The following is a 20,916-nucleotide window of genomic DNA, read 5'->3' on the forward strand; positions in this document are numbered from 1 at the left end:
GAGTTAAACCGAGCATTTTTATTCTGTGCACGTTTTCATTGTTGAAAGTCCTTTGGCCTTTCTTTTTCATTTATCTCATTAAACTAATTTGAACTTTATTTCATCTCAAAAACTATTTGTAGGCTAAGCAAAACAGCGTCGCAAAAATATTATTTGATCAAGAATCGGAAGGTGAGCTAAAGAAATAAGTTTATATTCATTCTTGGATATGAAAAGCTACCTTTCGTTTCTCTACTTTCGCTTGCTCCTATAAATTTCTCGTTATCATTTCACTTCGAAATATTTTATGTAATTTAATTTTTGGATTTGGAAGCTTATCAAACTAATCGGACAGGCTGTTGAATTTGGTCTCTAAGTTTGGTAGAATGTCAACAAACTACTGTTTCAAATCTTTTTATCAATAAGGAATATCATTTTAATGGTTCATTTGAAAATGAACTAAAAGAGAAATTACTTGCACGTTATACAGTAGTATTCTTTCCGATTCAAAGTAATATTTTTGTTCTTTGATAACAGAAACCAGGTTAGTGCCGATCTTTGAGCGAAGGATATTCACGCGCAAAGTTATTTATAGATTATTTCAGTTGAACGTGGGAACTTTTCAAAAATGCAAAAATGCTCACCGCTGCGTACTCCGAGATTGTACGTCTCCCGGCCGTTCGTCTCGGATACGTCACCGAAATGCATTGACCGAGAGGGCCCGGAAAGACGCCGTACAGGGACTAGGCAAGCATCCAACAATGTTGCGTCCATTTGCACGTATGAATGTCACTAAAATGAATCTGAATGTACTACGGGTGAGGTAAACCTTGATGTTTCTTCTAAAACTACCTAATGGCAAAATCATCTCACGGGACAAAGTTAATTATGATAATGATTCTGAACAAATAGTTTTTGGTGACTGGTAAAGACGCTATACAAATTTCTTCAAGACATACTTGCTCCGGGTATCATAATTAATCACGTTTCGTGAGCAGGAAAATAAGGGGGTCTGAATGGGGTTAACTGACAACTGACAAATGGCCAAAATTTTAACTGACAACTGACAAATCGCCTAAAATTTAACTGACAACTGACAAATGGCCAAAATTGTAACTGACAACTGACATTTGGACTCCCCCGTCCAGACCCTCTAGCACGGACGAATGTATAATAGACCATATCTAATAATTATTCATTCTTCTTCATTGAATACTTATAAATATTCAACGCGTTTTTCAAGACTCGCGGACACAACATTCAGGAACTTTAAGCTGACAAGACCACATGCATCAAAAATCGTATTCACAGTTTGAAGATAAATAGGACGAATTTTGCCAAATACTTCCTCGTTGAAATTGTTTTAGCGTAAACTCATGCTTGGTTCTTAAGGTACACACTGTTTTTACTAACACTGATTTATTTTTGTCTAGGATAGGTGTATTTAGTTTTTTATACTGACCTACAAGTGAATCCAGTCTTAGTTCAACAAGCTTAAGTATAGTGGTTTAAAAGATCGGCCCCTGGCTCTTTCTTATTATCGAAAACAAAGCTGACTTAAAAAAACATATTTCGCCCACGTATCTTCCAGCTGGTAAATGTTATTCTTTCAAAATGCGTCTTCCTTTCTTAAGTCTTTTATTATGTTTTCCTTTACTTTTGGGTTCAAAAATCTTACATTCTTTACATAATAGAAGGCGTTTCACAACATTCACCATTAGGTTGTCATTGTCTTTCGTGCAACATTTTAAATGGGAAATTGAATGTAATGATTTATTCGACGTTAAAATGAAAAAATGAACATTAATTACTCGATTAGCAAATTTCCGGACTGTTTCTAACACGAAGTTTTGACAAATTGGCTACTTAATAGAATTTTTTTCAAATTTAATTGCTTGTTAGGCTGAATGCATCATGAAAGCTTATTAGCCTTTTTTTTCTTCCTCACCACGAACTGAATGTGATATTATGCATCTTAACAATTGAGCTGCAGAATATATTGGAACGGAAGAAAGTTTTTCTGAACGTGCAAACTATGACTCTAGCTTGGTCGTCCTACATTAAGAGCTGGGATGGGACGGACTTTCCATACGCCGAATTAAGGTCTTTGAAATAGAAATATTCAAGGTATACATGTACAACAATATAGCACCTGAATACCAATGTCAAACGCAAGCTAGAACTAAGGCAAGTTAAGGCATGGGTTGAAAGGCTGAAAAGACCCCCCAGAGAGAATGCTTTTTAATGACGCAGAAGGATCCAAGTAAAGGGTTCCACAAAGTTATGATAAAACATATCTCACTCAAATAGTTTTGGAAAATTCCCCTCAAGCATCAAGTGACATTCCTTAGACCATGACGTCAGAAAACCTGTTTTCTCATAGGGGGAGAGGTTGTTAAATTTCAGCCTAAAAATACCTGTCATCAAATTGCCAGCAAAACTGTCTGGATTGTCAAGGAGCCTTGCAAGGTGGATTAAAGCATTTTTATTAAGAGTTATTAAAGTCTTTTAGGAGTAACGTGACCTGTTTCTCTTTATTTCTTAATCCTTGCTCCCTAAGGCATACATGCAGGGCTATTTCATATTATCCAGGCCATGAGAAAAACACTGGTGCCTAAGAATATTTGCTGCTCTTTCATTTCCTTTCCCCCGTTTTAATTTGAACACTTTGAAAGTTAATTAACGATCATTTGCAGGTCACATGACAAATATTTCAACAATGAATATGTCACATATTTTTAAAGCCACCGAGCTAAAACTGTTTGCCAAGTTTCATGACGACTGATCAAAACAATCCGTTTCAAATGCCACTTCGCCAAATTATGCAAATTAACAGGTGACCCATGCCTTAACATGCCTGAGAATTATATATAGAGATATTATATTGAAAACCGACTTAAATACCAGGGTTTTTCTCCACTGGCCACTTTAGACATAAAGTAAACATGGTGGAGGTCGACCATTGCGGTATCCAAGACAGTGCATTTAAAATAGGCCCTTTGCAGAATTTGGTCAAGTGTTTGGATACCACTTACATATCACAAAGGCTCGTTGGATGGCGAGCTGTTCAATCGTTCAAGACGTAAAGATGTGTTAAGTAACCTATGAAAGCTTCGGCCGATCACAATCAAAGCTTTGTGCTGTGAATGAACGCTTAGATGGCTTTCCATTCAGCGAGCCGTTGATAAGGGGTATCCAAGCATGTAACCGGGGGCTAACAGAGAGGACGAGTGTGACGTCACATTGCCATGGTAGCAAATTTGTTGGATCACAAAAGTCTTTCTCGAGAGAGAAGGACATTTGCCTTTTCGAACGATGGAAGAAAAGAGTGCGGGCTACCGTTTTGCTTCTGAGGGTAATCATGCACAGGAAAGCCATACATGTCAATGCAATTGTTTCTTTGTATTTTTCTATTGCAGGACCACAGTTTGCTGAGACCAGAAATTTTGATACAATTGCAATGTGATGTAATGACGTCTCTCTCTAGGCCCAAAAGAATAGAATGCAAAAATAAGCAAAGAATACACAACTCCTCTCCCCAAAACGAATTAAACCATCACACTCCAGGACGTAGACGTAGACGTAGCTGTCGCACTAGGGGAAGGCTAGTGCTGGAGTGGGAGAGAAGGTGAATGGTTTCTGCTGCGTAGGTCACTCTTTGACAGTCATTGGTCCACTTGTGGTGAGCTACTTGTAGTTCTTTGGCAGAAAATGGGCCTGTTGTGCGGGTCTCTCGATTTTTCTAGTTCTTTCTCTAGACTCATCGGCAGTTGTTTCAGAATCAACTGGGGCAGAAGAGTTCATGTGTAAGACCTGTGAGGGTTTCCAAGATGAACACTGTGATTCAAATGGCAACCAATGGGGACCATGTGTCCATATAGCTGCAGAGTGTGGCTGTGCAGTGTTGATCCCTCGAATGAGTAAATCAGCAGGGTTCTCGTTGGTTGGGCAATGGTTCCATACTGATAATGGAAATAGACTCTTGATCTCTCTAGTGTGGTTTCCAATGAATGGTTTCAGCTGTTTGTTAATGCGCAGCCAGTGAAGAACTATTTCACTATAGGACCATAGCTTGACCTTTAAGTTGGGATACCTCGGCGTAAGGGCTCTGGACAAGAAGTTGGCTAGTCTTGCACCAGCTAACGCTGCTAGAAGCTCCAGCTATGGTAAGTTAACTACTGTTAGGGGGCCACACGAGACTTTGCCTTGACTACAGAGGACTGATGATCATTTGAAACATGAGCGAAGGCTCCTATACCTTGGGGCTGCTATCCCCAAATACATGTAGATAGATTGGGGAGGCATTCGCCTGAGAGTCTGAGAAGTAATGTCTGGGGATGATGATCGTGCCCGCATCGTGAATTTCTTCTGCACTACTGTTCCATTTGGTTCTAAGTTCGGGTGGAATTGGTTCATTCCACTCAAATTGTTGCTGCTATAGTTCTTGCATCAGTAGTCTGGCTTTGATAGTGACAGGAGACAAAAGTGCAAGTGGGTCATACGTCCTTAACGCAATTTGCAGTACAGTACGTTTGGTGATAGGTCGGCTAGATGGCTGATAGATTTTGTGGGTTTTCAGGCTGAGGGTATCAGTGAGTAAATTCCACTTAAGGCCGAGAATGTTAACAACATTGCTTGTGTCAGCCGCGTCATCCTTTGCCGCCCTTTCACGAAGCAACTGGTTGTTCGATGCCCATGAACGTACGTTGAAACATGCAGTAGTCATGATGGATCTTGCCTCTGAATAATACTGGACGGTTTCGGGCTGGTGATCGCAGCCTGATATAATGTTGTCAACCTGGACATTGTTCTGTTATGTCTTTAGCGATAGGCGAGCTGTGGTTTCTCAGATGACAATGTGAGGTGGCATTTAGCATGAAGGGAGAGCTGGTTGATCCAAATAGGACAGTCTTTAATCGATATACTTCAAACTTGCTCTCGGGGTCTGTTGGGTCTGGTAGCCAGAGGAATCTGGTGAAATCTCCAGCTCCTTCATTGGCTTTCATTCAGGCCAACATGTAAAAAGGTCTTTTCAATGTCCGGTGATAGACCATGGGTGTATGACCGGAATCGCAGGATGATAGAAAACATATCATTAAGAAACGGTGGGCCAACCAAAAGACAATCATTTTAAGCTAGGGTCATTTGGCGTTGAACTAAAGCCACAGTCATAGACAACTCTGACAGGCGTGGTACTTGATTGTTTCCTCACAGGGTGGTGGGGAATATAGTGCGCCCTATCAGTAGAGTTGACTTCATCAACCATCTCTATAAAACTTCACCTTTCCATCTCCTTGTGGATGTCATCGTAGGTTTCAAGGAGATGGGGTGTGTCAGCAAGGCGACGGACCATGGCTCTTGTGCGCCTTGTGCAGCTTGAATAATTCGAAGGAAGTGGAGGCGCATCTTCCTTCCAAGGGAATTTTGCTATGTAGCTTCCATCAGAGTTTCTTGTAATCGAGATGTTTAGGTAATTCTCGAGGAAAACAGCATGATCATCCTTCTCTGCTCCTGGAAGGATACCCATGGACTCCAAGGACCAGCACTGTCCTAGATCAAATTCTTCTTTCTTGGTGGATGACAGTGTGTGTAGTTCGATTAACAGCAGTGTCCGAGGGTTGAGCAATGCAATGGTCCAGATAGCAGGTAGCCAAGCATTGAGGCGACAGCAGTTGGTCCCGGTCCGCCGATTATGGTGTCTTCAACTGTGTCCCAGTAGTGGTCTGCTCCAATTAAGAAATAAATATCAAATTTCTCATCCGAGGTGATGTGGTGAGCTAGTTTCAATCCCCTAAGGTAGGGTATGTCTTAGCTCTGATGACGGAAATTGGTTTTAAGAGGCGTGGCTATCTTGTCTACTGCGAGGACACGTAGTGGAATTTTCTCCCCATGAATGGTTACAACGTTGATAACGGCAACTGGTAACTGTCTGCCGGCTGATGTATGAGCACCAAAGGCTGAGAGAGAATTTGATCCACTCTTCAGTAGTGGTACGCCGAGTTGATTGGCCAAGGCATAAGTGATAAATGAGCGCTTTGCCCCTTCATACAGGAGAATATTTGCCTCACAGTAAATGTGCTCTGTATTGACTATTGATATGGCTGTTTTCAATAGTGAAATTTGACCACCACTGATCAGGAAACTGGCTGCAAGTGTGGGGTCTGTGATAGGTGAAAGGTTAGCGTGAACAGATGATATTGATGGTTCACTCGTGTCTTGAGGAGTGTTAGTGGGAGCCGTAGGAGCAGTGGGAGCTGTGGCAGTCCCTCTTGGTGAGTTCCCTGAGCAGAGACTGGTGTGATGTTTTCCCTTAAATTTATGACAACGGTACCTGGATGTAAAAGGTTTCCCAAGCAGTTGTAACAAAGTCTTTCCTTCCTAATTATAGACCACCTTTGCTGACAGTCAGTAATCACGTTACAATTGTACGAGGAGTGGGGTCCCTTGCAGTAAGTGCATTTCCGTTTGGGTTCTGGCTTGTTAGATTTCCCAGGATAAAGACGACTTCCTTGTATTTGAGTGAGGAAGGAACTGGTAATTGTAGGGGTGAATCCATGAAGGGTGCCATTAAGTTGGATACCTGCTTCAAGGATTCGAATTTTCTTTACGATAGCTTCTCTCAGTTCCTGGAATTTCCACTCAGGGCTGTCATGTTTGCGAGCTAAGTTCTTTCTCAACTCATGGGGTAGTTCTCCTAGGATAATAGGAGCTAGGAGATCCCCATAGCTTTCGTGTGATCTTCCGAGCGATTCAAGACCTCTGACACGACTTTTTATCGGGTCATAAAACAGCTGCAAACTCGTTAATCGATTGATGGGGCTTGCAATATCTAAGAGAGCTTGTTCTTGCATATGGGCACTTTAATATTATCTTACTGGGTTGGCCAAAACGTTCCTTACGTAGTTTTACAGCTTGTTCAAAATTGATGTTGTTGAGTGGAAAGCCAGCTATAACCCTGAATTGCTTGCCGTGATTGCTATCTACACAATGTGATAGTCTATGCAATTCCCTCCCAACTATGATCAAAGTGCAATTAATGTAATGTTTAAAACTATAGTTTCATTTTTCATTTACTTATTATTTATTGGCTGAATCTGAGTTCCTGTTCCAGGTCAAGTTCAAGTTTGATTTTTAGTTCGAGTCAAATGCGTTCCTACTTAGAGTTTAGATGTACATATTGAGTGAGAAGACTACTAACCTGCTGTATCCATCGATTGGTTCAATGATACCATCACGCGAAAACATATCTTACCAAGCTTAATTTGAGAGGGCCCAAGATATATTGTGTTAAAATTGTCCGCTCTTTCAAAACGGGTATTGGTAATTTCTATGCCTCAATGATTATCTGCATAGCTGGGATATTATTTCATTGATTCCAACAATGGCGAAATGCACCGACGAAATACTCATTTTTGAAATTATTCATAATGCAAGTGCATACACGGGAAGTTTGCTGTCTGCCGGAAGGTCTCCATTGTTTCCACTTTTAATCTGCGGTGCAGGCTAAAAGTTAAACAATTCTTCCGAAGAATGGATGAAATAGCAAACAAATGAACTTACCCCTAATTTTCCATATTTTTTGGTGTTTTAAAATATATGCAACCACAGGTGATCACGTACATGAAAGGGTGCGATTAGAATTTATAAATGTAGTAGTGTCCTTCAAAGAAAATATTAGTAATGCCTTCCAAACATCTTTTTTTATCTTCAAACGAAAACATTAACTACTTGATAGTAATCTTGACGATAAAAATTTACACTGAACTCTTTCTTTGAACAGCTGACTATTTCTCATGATTCATTTGGCCAAAACACGAATGACGTGATTACGATGATCTTTTGGAGTAGTTTTTCACGGGAAACATTTCTTAGTATTTGTACTGAAAAAGAAATTAGATCGATAATTGAGCTAGCAGTCTATCTCCGCACTTGCGACGGAAACTTTAATGACTTAGATGTATGTGTGAACAACAGCTATTGCCATTTACACAACCCAGTGAGCATGCGCAGCTCAAAGTCGTCTAAATGCGTTGATCGGAGGTAAAGTGGACCAAGTATATTGGTTGTTTTCTGTTATAACAGCAACTGGGAATGGCTTTTTGGTACTTTTCATCGTCAAAAATCGCAGGCTACACTCCACGGCCAACTGGTTTGTTTGTCGTTAGTTGTTGCTGACTTTGTGTTGGGAGTTGCGATATTTCCCATGGGACATCTTTGTAGCATCTTAGCTGTATGCAATAAGAGCGTCTATGTGACCTTACATTGGTTTTTCCTTCACTCCTCCGATACAAACTTGGGCATTTTAACCTGGGATCGCTAAATAAACATTGTTCATTCCTTCAGATATCCTAACAGCATGACTTCAAGAAGCCCTGGAATAGTCATTTGTATGTCGTGGGTAATTCCTTTGATCATTTCGCTGACTGTTGTGGTAGGAATGCACGCTACGAACTCATACAAAGTTTGGAAAATCTCACGAATAACCGGAGTCTCGATTTTTGATATATCTGCTTGTGTGTTAGTTTCCCATGCTGTTGCCCGCATTCTAGTTGTCGCACGCGCCACAGCAAACGGAGATTCCACCTTCCGAAACGCAGTTAGATCGCTAGAGATTCATGAAGGTTACAACTGCTTTTCCAAGAAAACTGCACCTATCTTCAAACGTAAGAAGCACGGAGCAGCATACTTTATAATTGCATTAGTAGCGTTATTCTTGGTATGTCATGCGATAATAATAGACTATTTAGCTCTCTGTTTTACATTTTCTTGCAAGTTATACAAAAAAGGTCCAGAAATTCTGACCTTATTTTTGGTTTAAATTCAGCAGCAAACCCTTTGGTTTACGCATTTTTTGAAGCAGGATGTTAAATTAGAATTACGCAAGCTCGGTTGTGAAGAAAGGTAAAAGCGAACTTTCGCAAATGTGTTTTAGGCTGAAATGTGTTTTAGGGTGTTTAAATGATAAAAAGGTTCTTTTCAGTATTACCCGATACTGGTTTTACTACAAATTACACCAAATTGTACATTAGTGATTGAGTTATTGTCCAAACAACCAGGTACGGCTTCTTACCTAGGTGTAGCGGATTTAAGAAGAAATCAAAACCTATTGCGACCGTGACACTCTTTATTAACATGCCAAAAAATTATAACACGCTTCTGAGTGTTAGGTTACTCCGAGAGCCCAAAACCAGCCGACTGGCAGCTGTAATTCAAAGATGCTCTTTTTTACTTCTTTTCAAAAAGAAACAATAGACTTATTACCGTAGGCGTCAAATCTCCACGAATACTTTTGAATGGGTTTTTTGTAGAAAGAGGAAGCCTTACTGTCATCTTTCCCTTTTGCCGCGCGCTCACATCAAAGAATAAAAAAAGGCGACCAATATTATTGTTATAATAATTCTTATTCTTATTGTTATTGTAATTCATACTCTTCTAAATATATTTATCATTATCATTAGTATCATTAAAGTGCCAATAAAAAATTTTTAGGGATGGAACGGTTCCTCCAATATCATCTATTATCGTCGTTGCTTTTCTGTCTGTTTGCTCCAATCAATGGCGCTGAAGATTTCGGTCGGAGTGAGTATGACGACACAGGTCTACAGCGACGCTTTATCCGTACACGTTTACATCACTTATCTTGTATAGTTCATCTTCGTTATTCTATAAAATATTTGCTATTTCTAAAGCACTTTCACGAAGCAAAATTTTAAGGGGGTCGGAACGACCTCCCCTCCCTCCTTGACGTTTGAATGATGTATTCCTACTCCGGTGCAAACTCTTGTTCTGTAAAATTTCCACTGTCACACGCTATGATTTAACCGTCCCTTTTAATAATTTCGTAAAAAGTCCAAATGAATTTGTACAAACTCTCGGCTCAAAATCGACCAGAAATAGAATTAAGCGGTTCCCCGGGTTTCCGCAAACCCTATCTGGTTTAGTTAAATGCCTTTGCTAATTTGAATTCCAGTTCCAAAAAATATGAAAAGTTTCTGTGCGAGAAAGAACACATGAACAACTTCTTTTCATACCATGCACGGTTGAAATAGAAACGTTTGCGTGCATCGAGCGTCAGTAATGTTCAAGTTTGCCAATCAAAAACGCAAATGGCACGTTAAACACTAAGACATCCGTTAAAAGGAAAACAAACTGCGACCCATTTTCTCCTCGTACACAAATCACAAGAAGTAGTTTCATTTCGAATTCCACCTGCGGCGAAGCCACATTAAAAAAATAACTGCTAAGTTATATATAAAAAAAGACTGTTCAGTAGTGATGTTTGAATAAATTGAGCTTGTGTTTTATAGCAAACAATAAGGCAGAGAGAAACACTATGGCATCATTGAACAGGCCTAAAACCAATGTTGATACTAAAACAATATTGATACATGCGATAATTTTGGGTGAACCCTTAACAGCTTTTCAATTTACTAATAGTTTGATGGGAAAGAGGCACCTTTTCGAAACGGTAGAGATCGATTTGAATTGAAATCTGACATTCAAATAGAGTTTCAAGGAATCGAGGTTAGCTTTGAACAAATGCAATCGACCGATTAGAAAAATCATTTAGATTTCCCTGTGACCTATTTGTTTGACTCGATTGTGATGTGTAGGTAAATTCGAAATGGATTGTAATACAAAAGCGAAGAGTTCATGTTATCAAAGTGCAATAAACGAACTGTATTTTTTTAAGATACAAATAAAGGTTTCCCCTTTTTATTTGTCGATCTGAGATTATCTTTTTCATACAAATGCAGGAACTGTTCTAAAGATTGAAATAAAAAATCGGCCTTAAAAAATGTCATTGGCTTTATTTTTTAACAAAGAAAACAGAAGAAAAGCTAATAAATTAAAAACTCACGGCTTGACAGTTAAATGACAAAAAACAAGTGATCAGTTTTAATTAATAGTTTTCATATAAAACTGACTCTCTCATTGGCTAAAAAAATGCATCAGTAATCAGTAATTACAAAAGGTAATTACTTAAGCCGAAAGTATTGATGGCTTTTCCCATATGGAGAACCTGCATGTATTCGGAACTAATGACAGACCCCAATTCAGCCATGAACGAAACAATTTTATCAAAAACTGATCACGGCAATAATCTCACTCACATCGCATGTGTTGTTCCCAATGGAACCACAACCCAGGTTGCTGAAACTATGGTCTGTGCGCTTATCTTTCTAACATCTCTTATTGGCAACGCCTTGGTAGTCTCTGTGGTTTACAGAGAGCGGCGAATGAGAACCAGCGTGAATTTTTTGATCACCAACTTTGCTGTTTCTGATTTCTTGTCCTCCACTCTTGTCATTCCTAAACGTTTTGTGGAGATATTCTACTATAAAGATGCCTGGTTGATTGCAGGAACCTTGGGTGCCGTCTCATGCAAAACCGTTTACTTTTTACTAGACGTATCAGTAGCCGTGTCTTTGCTAAGCCTCTTGTATATTGCCATCGAACGCTACACCGCGATTTCTACACCGCTGCCAGCAGATACTACTCCTCGTAGACGATGCAAAGCAATGATTATATCTACTTGGCTGATAGCTTGTGTTATGTACTCAACATATTTTTACACTTTCAACTTCTTCGTCGAAAACGGACGTCCTTACTGCCATCAAAGTTGGAAACCGCTTGTAAAAAATGACTTTGAAGCCCTGAAAATCGAACTTACAATCCGAACTACACTTTTGGTTTTCATTCCATTTGTAGTAATAGTTACCCTTTACTCGTCAATGCTTCTACGAATCAGGCGCACCTGCGTTCCATGCGATGCTAGTGACAGTTTAGGATCCATGGGACAAAAGCGTTGGCAAATTCGTAACAGAAAAGTCCTTCGCATGATGCTTACGGTCTTATTTGCTTACGGTTTCTGCTGGTTTCCTTGCCTGATTTACATATTCGTGGTAGTGTATGCTTGGGTTGACAAGAAACTAGAGCCACCTTGTCTTTTAGTGATTTTCGGAAAATATACCTTTTATTTGGCTTTTGCTAATCCATCCATAAATCCAATCATTTATTTCATGTTCAGCGAAAATTATAAAAACGGTCTGAAAAAGCTGATTGGCCAATGCCTGGGCCCACCGTCCTGTTATAGATTAAAGATCTCAAGAAACAAGCACCAGCCCGCTGAGATTAAGGGCACCACTTTGAAGCGAAAGAAAAGGCACCAAGGTAATCTGCAACATCAAGATATAGAGTTGCGAGTTCTCTGAAGCAAAAGTATATACGAAATGTAACTTCTACATCAGATTCTTGGTCCTTCACTGAGACACATCTGGACAACACAACAATATTGTTCAAAAGCAACTGCCTGTCTTTCATCATTTTATTTAAGTTCCCTCAAAATATCTCTTCTTCTGTGCTCTCAGAATATATTGGAAGATATTTTCTAGCCAGTAATTGCTTTTCTAAAAGCAGTGAAGGTTTTTGTACATAAGTAAGATCTGTCATGAAATGCTTTTAGAGCAGGATAAAGTTACTTTAAAGCTACCAGAATACTGGGAAAGATGAAAGTATATGTCTGTGTCAAGTGTAGGTGGAAAATGATCGTCCAAGTGAGTGTGGTCTTGAAAAGGGTTGTTTTTCACAGTAATTGACGTTTCGACAAATCGTGCAATAGTCATCTTCAGAGTCTGATTGATCAACTGCTGAGAAGCTACATCTGATTGTAACCACACCAACAACGGAAACCACAACAACATCAAGAACCACAGAAACAACAAGAACAACAGAAAACAAAAAAACACACACCAGCCACGGGAACCACGAGAACCACGGGACCAAGAAGAACCACTGGAAGACGACAACCAACCACGGGAGAACCTGGGGAACCACGTGTGAAGCAGGGAAACCTCAGTAACCACAAGAACCATTGAAACTACTGTATAAGCAAGAACCGCGAAAACCACAGAAACTGCAATAAACATGGAAGCCATGGGAACCAGTAAAAACCAGGGAAGAAACAGGAAACTCAAGAAAAAACGGCAACCAAAAGATCACCTAAAGGAAGTTATCATCGTCGATCAAGGTGTTTGCTTACTACGCTGTCGTCCACAAAATATCTAAACATACCCTTCAGAATGGACTTAAACTTCTCAAAGCATTTGCCTCTCTTGGCAGATGAGATGGGCAGCAAAGTGGCACATGGTACTTATATCATGAAAAAAAAAAATTCAGTCTGACTTAAAGTAGAATATCTATCAAAAGCGTCAGTTTTTAAATGCATTTTGGGGTACAGTGTTCACTGAGCTGCAACAAGTAGTGTGGGGAAGTACGAAAGAAGGTAGATCGTGTGTTTGATGTCTTACAACTGCAAATTCACTCTGCTCTTTCAAATAGGAACAGCCAGATTTGTACGTGCCGACTATCAAAGTTTCACAAGTCTGTCTTCCTAATTGGACATGATAATTTGTTTGTTGTTGACGCAGTTACTGATTCTCCAAAGTCAAATCACAAGCACGAATTTCATTGCATTTTGGGGTACAGTATTCACTGAGCTGCAACAAGTAGTGTGGGGAAGTACGAAAGGAGGTAGATCGTGTGTTTGATGTCTTACAACTGCAAATTCACTCCGCTCTTTCAAATAGGAACAGCCAGATTTGTACATACCGACTATCAAAGTTTCACAAGTCTGTTTTCCTAATTGGACATGATAATTTGTTTGTTGCTGACGCAGTTACTGATTCTCCAAAGTCAAATCACAAGTACGAATTTCGATTCATTGCACAATGGAAATTCATGGCAAAGAAGTTGAGCTTAAAAATGCAATGTAATCACAGTAGATTTATTCAAGAGAATTATACGTGAGGAGGAAACCGATCAATAAACAGCGGTGCCACTCGTTGCTTAGGTGGACTCACATTTACTAGGAACTGTAATCCTCGACTGCCACTGAAGTCTGTGAACAGTGATCTGGTATTTTTCGTCGTCGACAGGTACGTTCCACCGTTGTTTTTGGCCTTATGGATTCCATAAGCCTAAATCTCACTGTTGCACAGCGGGGATCATGAAGTTGACAATGTCGATGCATTCCGCGCAGCAATACTTGACGAGTGCAAAGATTTATTGGACGTTGACTTTGGTAAAATCCCTGTGGCTTACAAGGTGAGGCTTGACTCTGACATTTGAACATCCCGTTTGTAAGGTCGGGTTTTTCCTAATGCCCTTTGGAATTACCTCTGGCTCTGAGGTCTTTTGGTATGCGGTGGAAAACCTGTCTGCTGGGTAGCCTGTGCAATCATTGTGGATGACCTCTTGGTATGGGGTGAATGAACACACGAGAACGGTGCAGGATTTAAAAGAGAATTCCTGCAAAGAGCACGAGAGAAATGCTACAAATTGTGTCCAAGGGAATGCGGATTTCGTTGTGTCATAAGTTGAACATTTTTTCACAAAAAACGACTGGCCTCAAACCTTATAACGGCAAAGTTACTATTATTAAAGATATGCCTGCCCCTAACAGGCCTTGGTATTGTCAATGACCTACCCAAGTTCATCAGCAATCTAAGCGAGAAGAGTGCCCCCCTGCGTGAAATGCTACGGAGATATATCCACTGGAGCTGGGAAGCACCTTATCAAAAAGCGTTTGAGCCCCTAAAGTTGTACATTTCTAACCCCCAGTCCTTATTTCTTTATCTTGCAAAGGCTGTTGGATGTGGCATATGCCTCATAAACAGCACATACGGAAGCTAAAACCCGATATGCACAGATCTAGAAGGGAGGTAAGACATTATTGAAACTGATCAGAAACCTCTCACTGCAATCGTGAACAAGCCTCTTCACATCGAACCTGCTTGCCTTCAACGAATGCTGTTGCAGCTGCTGAGGTAAAATTTGAAGTTCACTTACAAGAAAGGAACCGAATTGTAAGTGGCAGACACATTGTTGCTTGCCAACGAAAAAAAGAAGTCGGGTACTGAAAGTGATTATTTGATTGACATATTGTCTTTCACCCCAATCTCACCCAAAAGTGTGTCTGAACTCCAAAGACACACTTAACCTGATGCTGTCATCCCAAACTGGGTGGCTCGTTATATTTCTCATGAATGGCAAGCTCAAGAGTGTACCCACATAGTAAAACCATATTTCCCTGCGAGAAAGAGCTGATCGTGGATCATGGTATCATTTCGAAAGGCTTGAGAGCTGTGGTCCATACGTAGAGAGAAGCCCAACAACTGCCAAGGGACATCCTGGATCAGGTGCAACGAAGAAGAGAAGAACATTATGAAAGCAGTTCGATAGATGCTGGCCTCCAATTGGGCTCAATCAAAGACAAGCTTTCGAGTGAGTCGTGTAACTGGTTCTTTAAGAGTAGCATCCCAGGCGCTATCTCGCCCGTTCTTGAAAACTTTCACCGCCGTTTATCCCTACCCAACTGACCGCGCCTGGGTCTCCGAGGATGAAAAGAACCATGAGGACCACATGAGCCACAAGAATCTCAACCACAAAAAGAAGCAAGTACCTTAGATCGAAACAGCAGTAGAAACACTCTTGCAAAAAGTAGCACAGTTTACAAAGTGCTAAGCCCGAGGGTCCATCTATGAGCCAGTAGACAGCGTACAGGTGTGTGAGGATGCGTGGGATTGTGAAAATTGGAAACAGGAGGTCAGACATAGCCATGTTGACATCAATGAGATAGTCAACTGTTCTGCCCATCGATTTCGTCTCGAAGACTATGGCTCCGATGAAGCAGTTCCCTATGAGCGCAACGACTATTATCACGCCGTGCGCAAAAGTTTTAGCGATTCGTATGACATCAGGATTCCCAGGGCAGGTCAGAAAAGCAGGGTTCTGTTCTAGAGTGATTTAAAGGGACCCAGTAAGCTGATACACATGCGCAGTAGATACCATTTCTTAGCTGATTTGCATGACACAGGACACGCGAGTGAAACAGCAAGTGAGAAGGTGTATGCGGAATACTCTAAACAAACCTTAAGGTGTTGAACTAATTAAAAGCCCAAGTCGTTATTATAAACCCTAATCCATTTCAGAGTAATCAGTTTTATATACCACGAGAATTTACCGATGGATATGCAAAATGTATTATTTTCAGATTACGCCATGAAAATGACTGTTGGGGCTCCCGTTTATTTCTCCATAGTATTGTTAAGGTAAAGTCAAAGAAGTCAAATTAAACGGGGAATTGCAAAATATGTTTTCTTATGACATTATCAAACGTTTACTCCTCGACCCAGTCTCACTCTCAACTGGAAACGTTATAGTTCACTCAAAACAAATAATTTTGAAAAACCTCCGTAATTCCATAAACCTTGTGGTAATAGTCATTGAAAGAAAACAAAATAAATCACAACTAGCATTTGTAAAATGTCGTAAAATTGGACCCAACCAAATGCCAAATAATGGGCGTGACAAGTCAGGTCACTAAGATAGCTCATTAATGACAATGGATAAGAACATTTTGTAAGAAGTATTTACCGTATGCAAAGTTTCAAGTCGAAAAGTTAAATCTCCTTTAGACTAGAGAACCCCCTTACAAATTTTAAGAGGCCCATTGCTTAATTCACCCGAGCGCGCGTTGTCCGAAGGGTTTGGCGTATGTTCTGTGGTAATTTGTAATCAAAGAGTTGTGATTTGTAATAACGCTTTGTCTTACCAAGATCATTCTCTCTTGGTCTTACCTATGCCATTTACATAAACTATTTCTCCCTCTCCTGTACTGTGTTGCCTTCAGTAATCCCTTTTGACCATCTTCAAAAATTACCTTACCAAAGACTTTCCAGTATCTGTTTTGTAAAATATGTTCTGTGCGATGTTAACTCATGCACAAGCTCTTCATCATCGCTGGGGACGAAAAGGTGCCACGTGCACTTGTCAGATATTAAAATGCCGACCCAAACACGCTATGGAAGTACATGTGGTGATTGTTAAAATTCGGTAGTGTTTTAATTTAATGTCCATCTCAGTATCGAATCTTTTCTGTCTCAGCCAATGAGTGGAACTTTGCGTCCTTTCAAACGAGAATATCTTGACATTATATATACGTTTTGCTGATAAGGTCTCTTCTTTTAATTGACCGTTTATTTTTCTGCTTTTCCTATAACAATGATCATCTCTTACTTTTACAGTTTATTTCAAATTTCGAGAAATTTATTTCAAGTTGCGAAGCTTAAACTATTTGAAATTACACAACCCAGTGTTATAACAAATAGGACGGCCTGTTTACTAAAAATCGTGACAAGTATTACAAATTACAGCACTAAATTATTACGAATTTCGACAACATTAAAAAAGCAAAGTGCAACAGAACGTCGATTGTCAGACTTGATAACTTGCCTTTGAATCAAAAAAGATTATGTTACATTTCTAAAAGACTAGATTAAGGGGACTAACAAATTAAGGACAACAAATGAACTCGCCAGAAACCCAAACACAAAGTGTCAACAACATTTTTGAGTTCGCGCACTAGCATAAAACTGTAAACTGCCCATTCAGTTTGGAACGTTTGCGTAGTTTTCGCACTATTTTAAGCTTTTTGTTCACTTGATAAACAAAACTGATTTTTTTGTCATATTTTTCGAAGGAATGGTTACATAAGAGCAAACAATTTAAAATATGCGTGTGCTGTGATTACAAAAATACGAGGTCTCCAACCTCATACAAAGAAGCTATATATAAATGTCCTTCTATATTTTTTGTTTCCAAAAAAGGGACGAACCCTCAAATCAGTAGACAAAAATTGAAAGGCAGATTATTTAAGAAGAAGTCTTCAAAGTGGAAACCGTTCATAAATTTTGCATTAATACACAATCTTAATTACAAATCCAATTTGTAAGGAATCGATAGAACTAATATTGGCTTAGTTAAATAAACACATTGACATGTCAAGAGCTGATTTCCCTTATGCTCATCTCTGTGGTCATTCAAACTACAACTTAAATTGGCCAACGCTATTGAAAGCAACACTCTTTTTTGGTCAGTATGTCAAACCTTACTGACAACAGGACCCTGCCGTTTCTGAACTGTCCTGGGAATCCTGATGTCATACGAATCGCTAAAACCTTCGCGTACGGCGTGATAATATTCGTTGCGCTCACAGGGAACTGCCTCATCGGAGCCATAGTCTTCAAGACGAAATCGATGCGCAGAACAATTAACTATCTCATTGTAAACATGGCTATGTCTGACCTCCTGCTTCCAATTTTCGCATTCCCACGCATCCTCACAGAACTGTACGCTGGTTATTGGCTCATAGATGGACCCACGGGCTTAGCACTTTGCAAACTGTGCTTCTTTTTGCAGGATGTTTCTACTGCCGTTTCGATCCAAAGCCTGGTTTTGATAGCCGTAGATCGATTTGGAGCTGTGGTTTTTCCCTTTAGGCCTCCAGTCGTCAGCTCAAAGCTTTGCCCATACTTCATTTTCTCTACCTGGACCGTTGCCATGGCCATCCATTGTCCCTACTTTTTTGCCCGTAAACTGGTGAAGATTCAAGGAAAACTGTCCTGCGAGTTGCTGTGGAACGACGCCTTTGGAATGTCATCATCACTGAAAAATTACTACATCGCCATGTTTATTATTCTGGCTGTCATCCCATTCACTCTCATGGCAATACTTTACTCCATCATCATTTGTAGCCTTAGGTCTCAAAAGATGCCAGGTGGAGAATCAGTGAACGCTAAGGAACAGGAAAAGCGAGTGAGAAGGGACAGAAACGTTCTCAAGATGGTCATTGCCATTGTTTTAGGGTTTGCTTTATGCTGGGCACCTTTTAACGTCCAAGCTTTTTTAACATTCTTTGTGTGGGACAAAAACCCTGCACCAAGTTGTGGTTTTAGAGCCTTCGGCTTTTTTGCTCTATTCATGGCCTACGCAAACTGCGCCATAAACCCATGCATTTGCTTTACCTTTAGTGGCAATTACCGCAAAGGCTTCAAGAGCTTTTTTGAGTGCTGCTCGAACAAGTGTGATTGTGGATGTTTTGGTTCCATGCGTAGCCACTCATGGAATCTCCAAACATGGAGCTCAAAGGAAGATGGGCAAAATGTCACACTTTCTTCCCTTGCCTAGCGTATCACCTCCAAAATCGGAGAGAGAATACAAACTTTCCAATAAGACACAGATCACATAAATACATTTAAAGCAAGGTACAAAATAGACAATGCTTCTTTGTAGGAAATACATTGATGGTATAATTGTTTGCATCGGAATGTTCATACCTTTTCAGTTTACCTCCACAAATATATTTTTCAAGAAAAAGAAAAAGATTTAATAGATGCTCCATAAGCAAGAGCTAGTAAATCGTAAAAGTATAGCACCGCCCGTAAATGATGCGAAAAAGAGTTGTAGCTTTAAGGTGCGTACGTTTTGCAAATATACAAGGCAAACATCCACGTAAATGACAGAAGCATTTTGAGGCTGTTTCACAGTTGCGTAAGCGTTTTGTTCAGGTGACACTTTCTCTATAACCACTTTCATTCCATTTGACAGCTTATGAATTATTTGGAATACTTTGTTTGCTTCTTCTTTGTAAATAATATAATCGAACGTGGTACGTTGTTTTGCTTGACGATGATTAAATAATGAAAGGCAAAGTTTGAGTAAATATGTAAACCTTGATACACGGGGCGGAGATACAAATATGCAGTCAAAATCATTGTGCGGTCACTGGTTTCAAATTTTGAATAAACATCTTAATTGTTTGCGCGTAACCGTTCAATACCTTCACTCTGTTCATACGGACCGAAAAATGTAAGATGAATTTCAACTTTTGCCAGGGGTTTCACCATGTGCTTAAGAGAAGAGCGTTACTTTATCCAAATCCAAACTGGAGTATTCGGGCTAAGTTATCACGCACCCATGAACCCATGCCTTTGACGCCCAAAAATATGGACGGTCAGGTAAAAAATTCGACCTCGACTTTGAGGGTTGAATTGTTTAAAGGCGGGGTGTCTTAATTTCAGTTTTCACACGGTAAGCGTGCATTGGTGTGAACGGTACATCTTAGCAGGTGAATTTTCAACAGGCCGAAGTTTGTCCGTTCTGTCTTAGGAAAACTTAAAACACTAATGGCGTCTTGGTTGGAAAATTGAACGAAAAAAATAAATCGAGGGGAAGTAAATTCGCGTTAAAGTTATCGCTCTGACATTACAGGCTATTGGCTGTTTCCGAAGATCACTTTTCACAAAAAAAAATTAATTTCCTTTTTCATTCCAGGCAAATATTTGAGTTTCAGTAAGGTCATGAATACATTAAAACAATCTGGGATGACAGATTTTAATCGATAATTCAATCTTGTGCTAATAGCAATAAAGACTGATTACTAAGATTGATAAGCGAACATTGACAATGTTTGACATTTTGCTTCTACTGGGCGTCCTATTCACTGTAGTAAAAACATTATAATTTCACATATAGATTTGATTATAGAAAACTCTTAACCTTTACTGATATCCATTTCATCATTTCGATTATCAGATGATCTCTCCGTTTCAAAGAAAAAAAACATAGTGTTTAATATATCAAACGCTTCTATTTGGACAAAACCTCATCAGAGGTTACCTGGGAACCGGAACAATAAAGTCTTTGCCAACTTCACATTAAAGTAAACTACGTACTTTTGTAACATGATAAATCCGATTCTATCCCCTGAGAATCGTTAACCTTAGAATCCTCTGAAGATCGTCTCCTTTTGTACCCCAACTTGTACGTTGCCGCATCATCATAGATTTATCATGATGGCTATCTCTGTTCCGGAGACCAACCAGTTATTCTTTATAATTAGCGCTAACAAAATCACTACTATCTAAATCATTATCCGGCAGATAAGTACAGTCGAACCTCCACTGACGGTCACCTCTCTACAACGGACACTTTCTTCTTTCCCTAAGGGGGCCGATGTGGAGAGGTTCAAACGTAATTGGGAAACTGCTGATAGTCTTATTCATCCTTAGAACAATTGCAGCGTGTAGGTTTTTT

General features: G+C 39.8%; 2 protein-coding genes and 2 pseudogenes across 2 annotated transcripts; 3 read left to right on the forward strand and 1 right to left on the reverse strand.

Moving 5' to 3' along the window:
- Positions 1-4,414: 4,414 nt before the first annotated feature.
- LOC140949028 (uncharacterized) lies at positions 4,415-5,506 on the reverse strand (annotated as a pseudogene).
- Positions 5,507-7,360: 1,854 nt separating this feature from the next.
- Positions 7,361-10,536, forward strand: LOC140949029 (octopamine receptor beta-2R-like; annotated as a pseudogene).
- A 485-nt stretch (positions 10,537-11,021) lies between these two features.
- LOC140949030 (pyroglutamylated RF-amide peptide receptor-like) lies at positions 11,022-12,194 on the forward strand. The gene has a single exon (XM_073398283.1). It carries the CDS (start codon positions 11,022-11,024, stop codon positions 12,192-12,194), a length of 1,173 nt encoding a protein of 390 aa, XP_073254384.1.
- Positions 12,195-17,863: 5,669 nt separating this feature from the next.
- LOC140947576 (neuropeptide FF receptor 2-like) lies at positions 17,864-19,532 on the forward strand. Its single transcript, XM_073396717.1, has one exon. It carries the CDS (start codon positions 17,920-17,922, stop codon positions 19,006-19,008), a length of 1,089 nt encoding a protein of 362 aa, XP_073252818.1. The 5' UTR covers positions 17,864-17,919; the 3' UTR covers positions 19,009-19,532.
- The last annotated feature ends 1,384 nt before the right edge of the window (positions 19,533-20,916 follow it).

This window comes from Porites lutea, chromosome 9 (assembly GCF_958299795.1).
Source record: "Porites lutea chromosome 9, jaPorLute2.1, whole genome shotgun sequence".
Classification (NCBI taxonomy): domain Eukaryota; kingdom Metazoa; phylum Cnidaria; class Anthozoa; order Scleractinia; family Poritidae; genus Porites; species Porites lutea.

What these genes read in the sequence shown, in the direction of transcription:
- LOC140949030 (XM_073398283.1), top strand. Translation starts at nt 11,022, where the DNA reads ATGACAGACCCCAATTCAGCCATGAACGAAACAATTTTATCAAAAACT.
- LOC140947576 (XM_073396717.1), top strand. Translation starts at nt 17,920, where the DNA reads ATGTCAAACCTTACTGACAACAGGACCCTGCCGTTTCTGAACTGTCCT.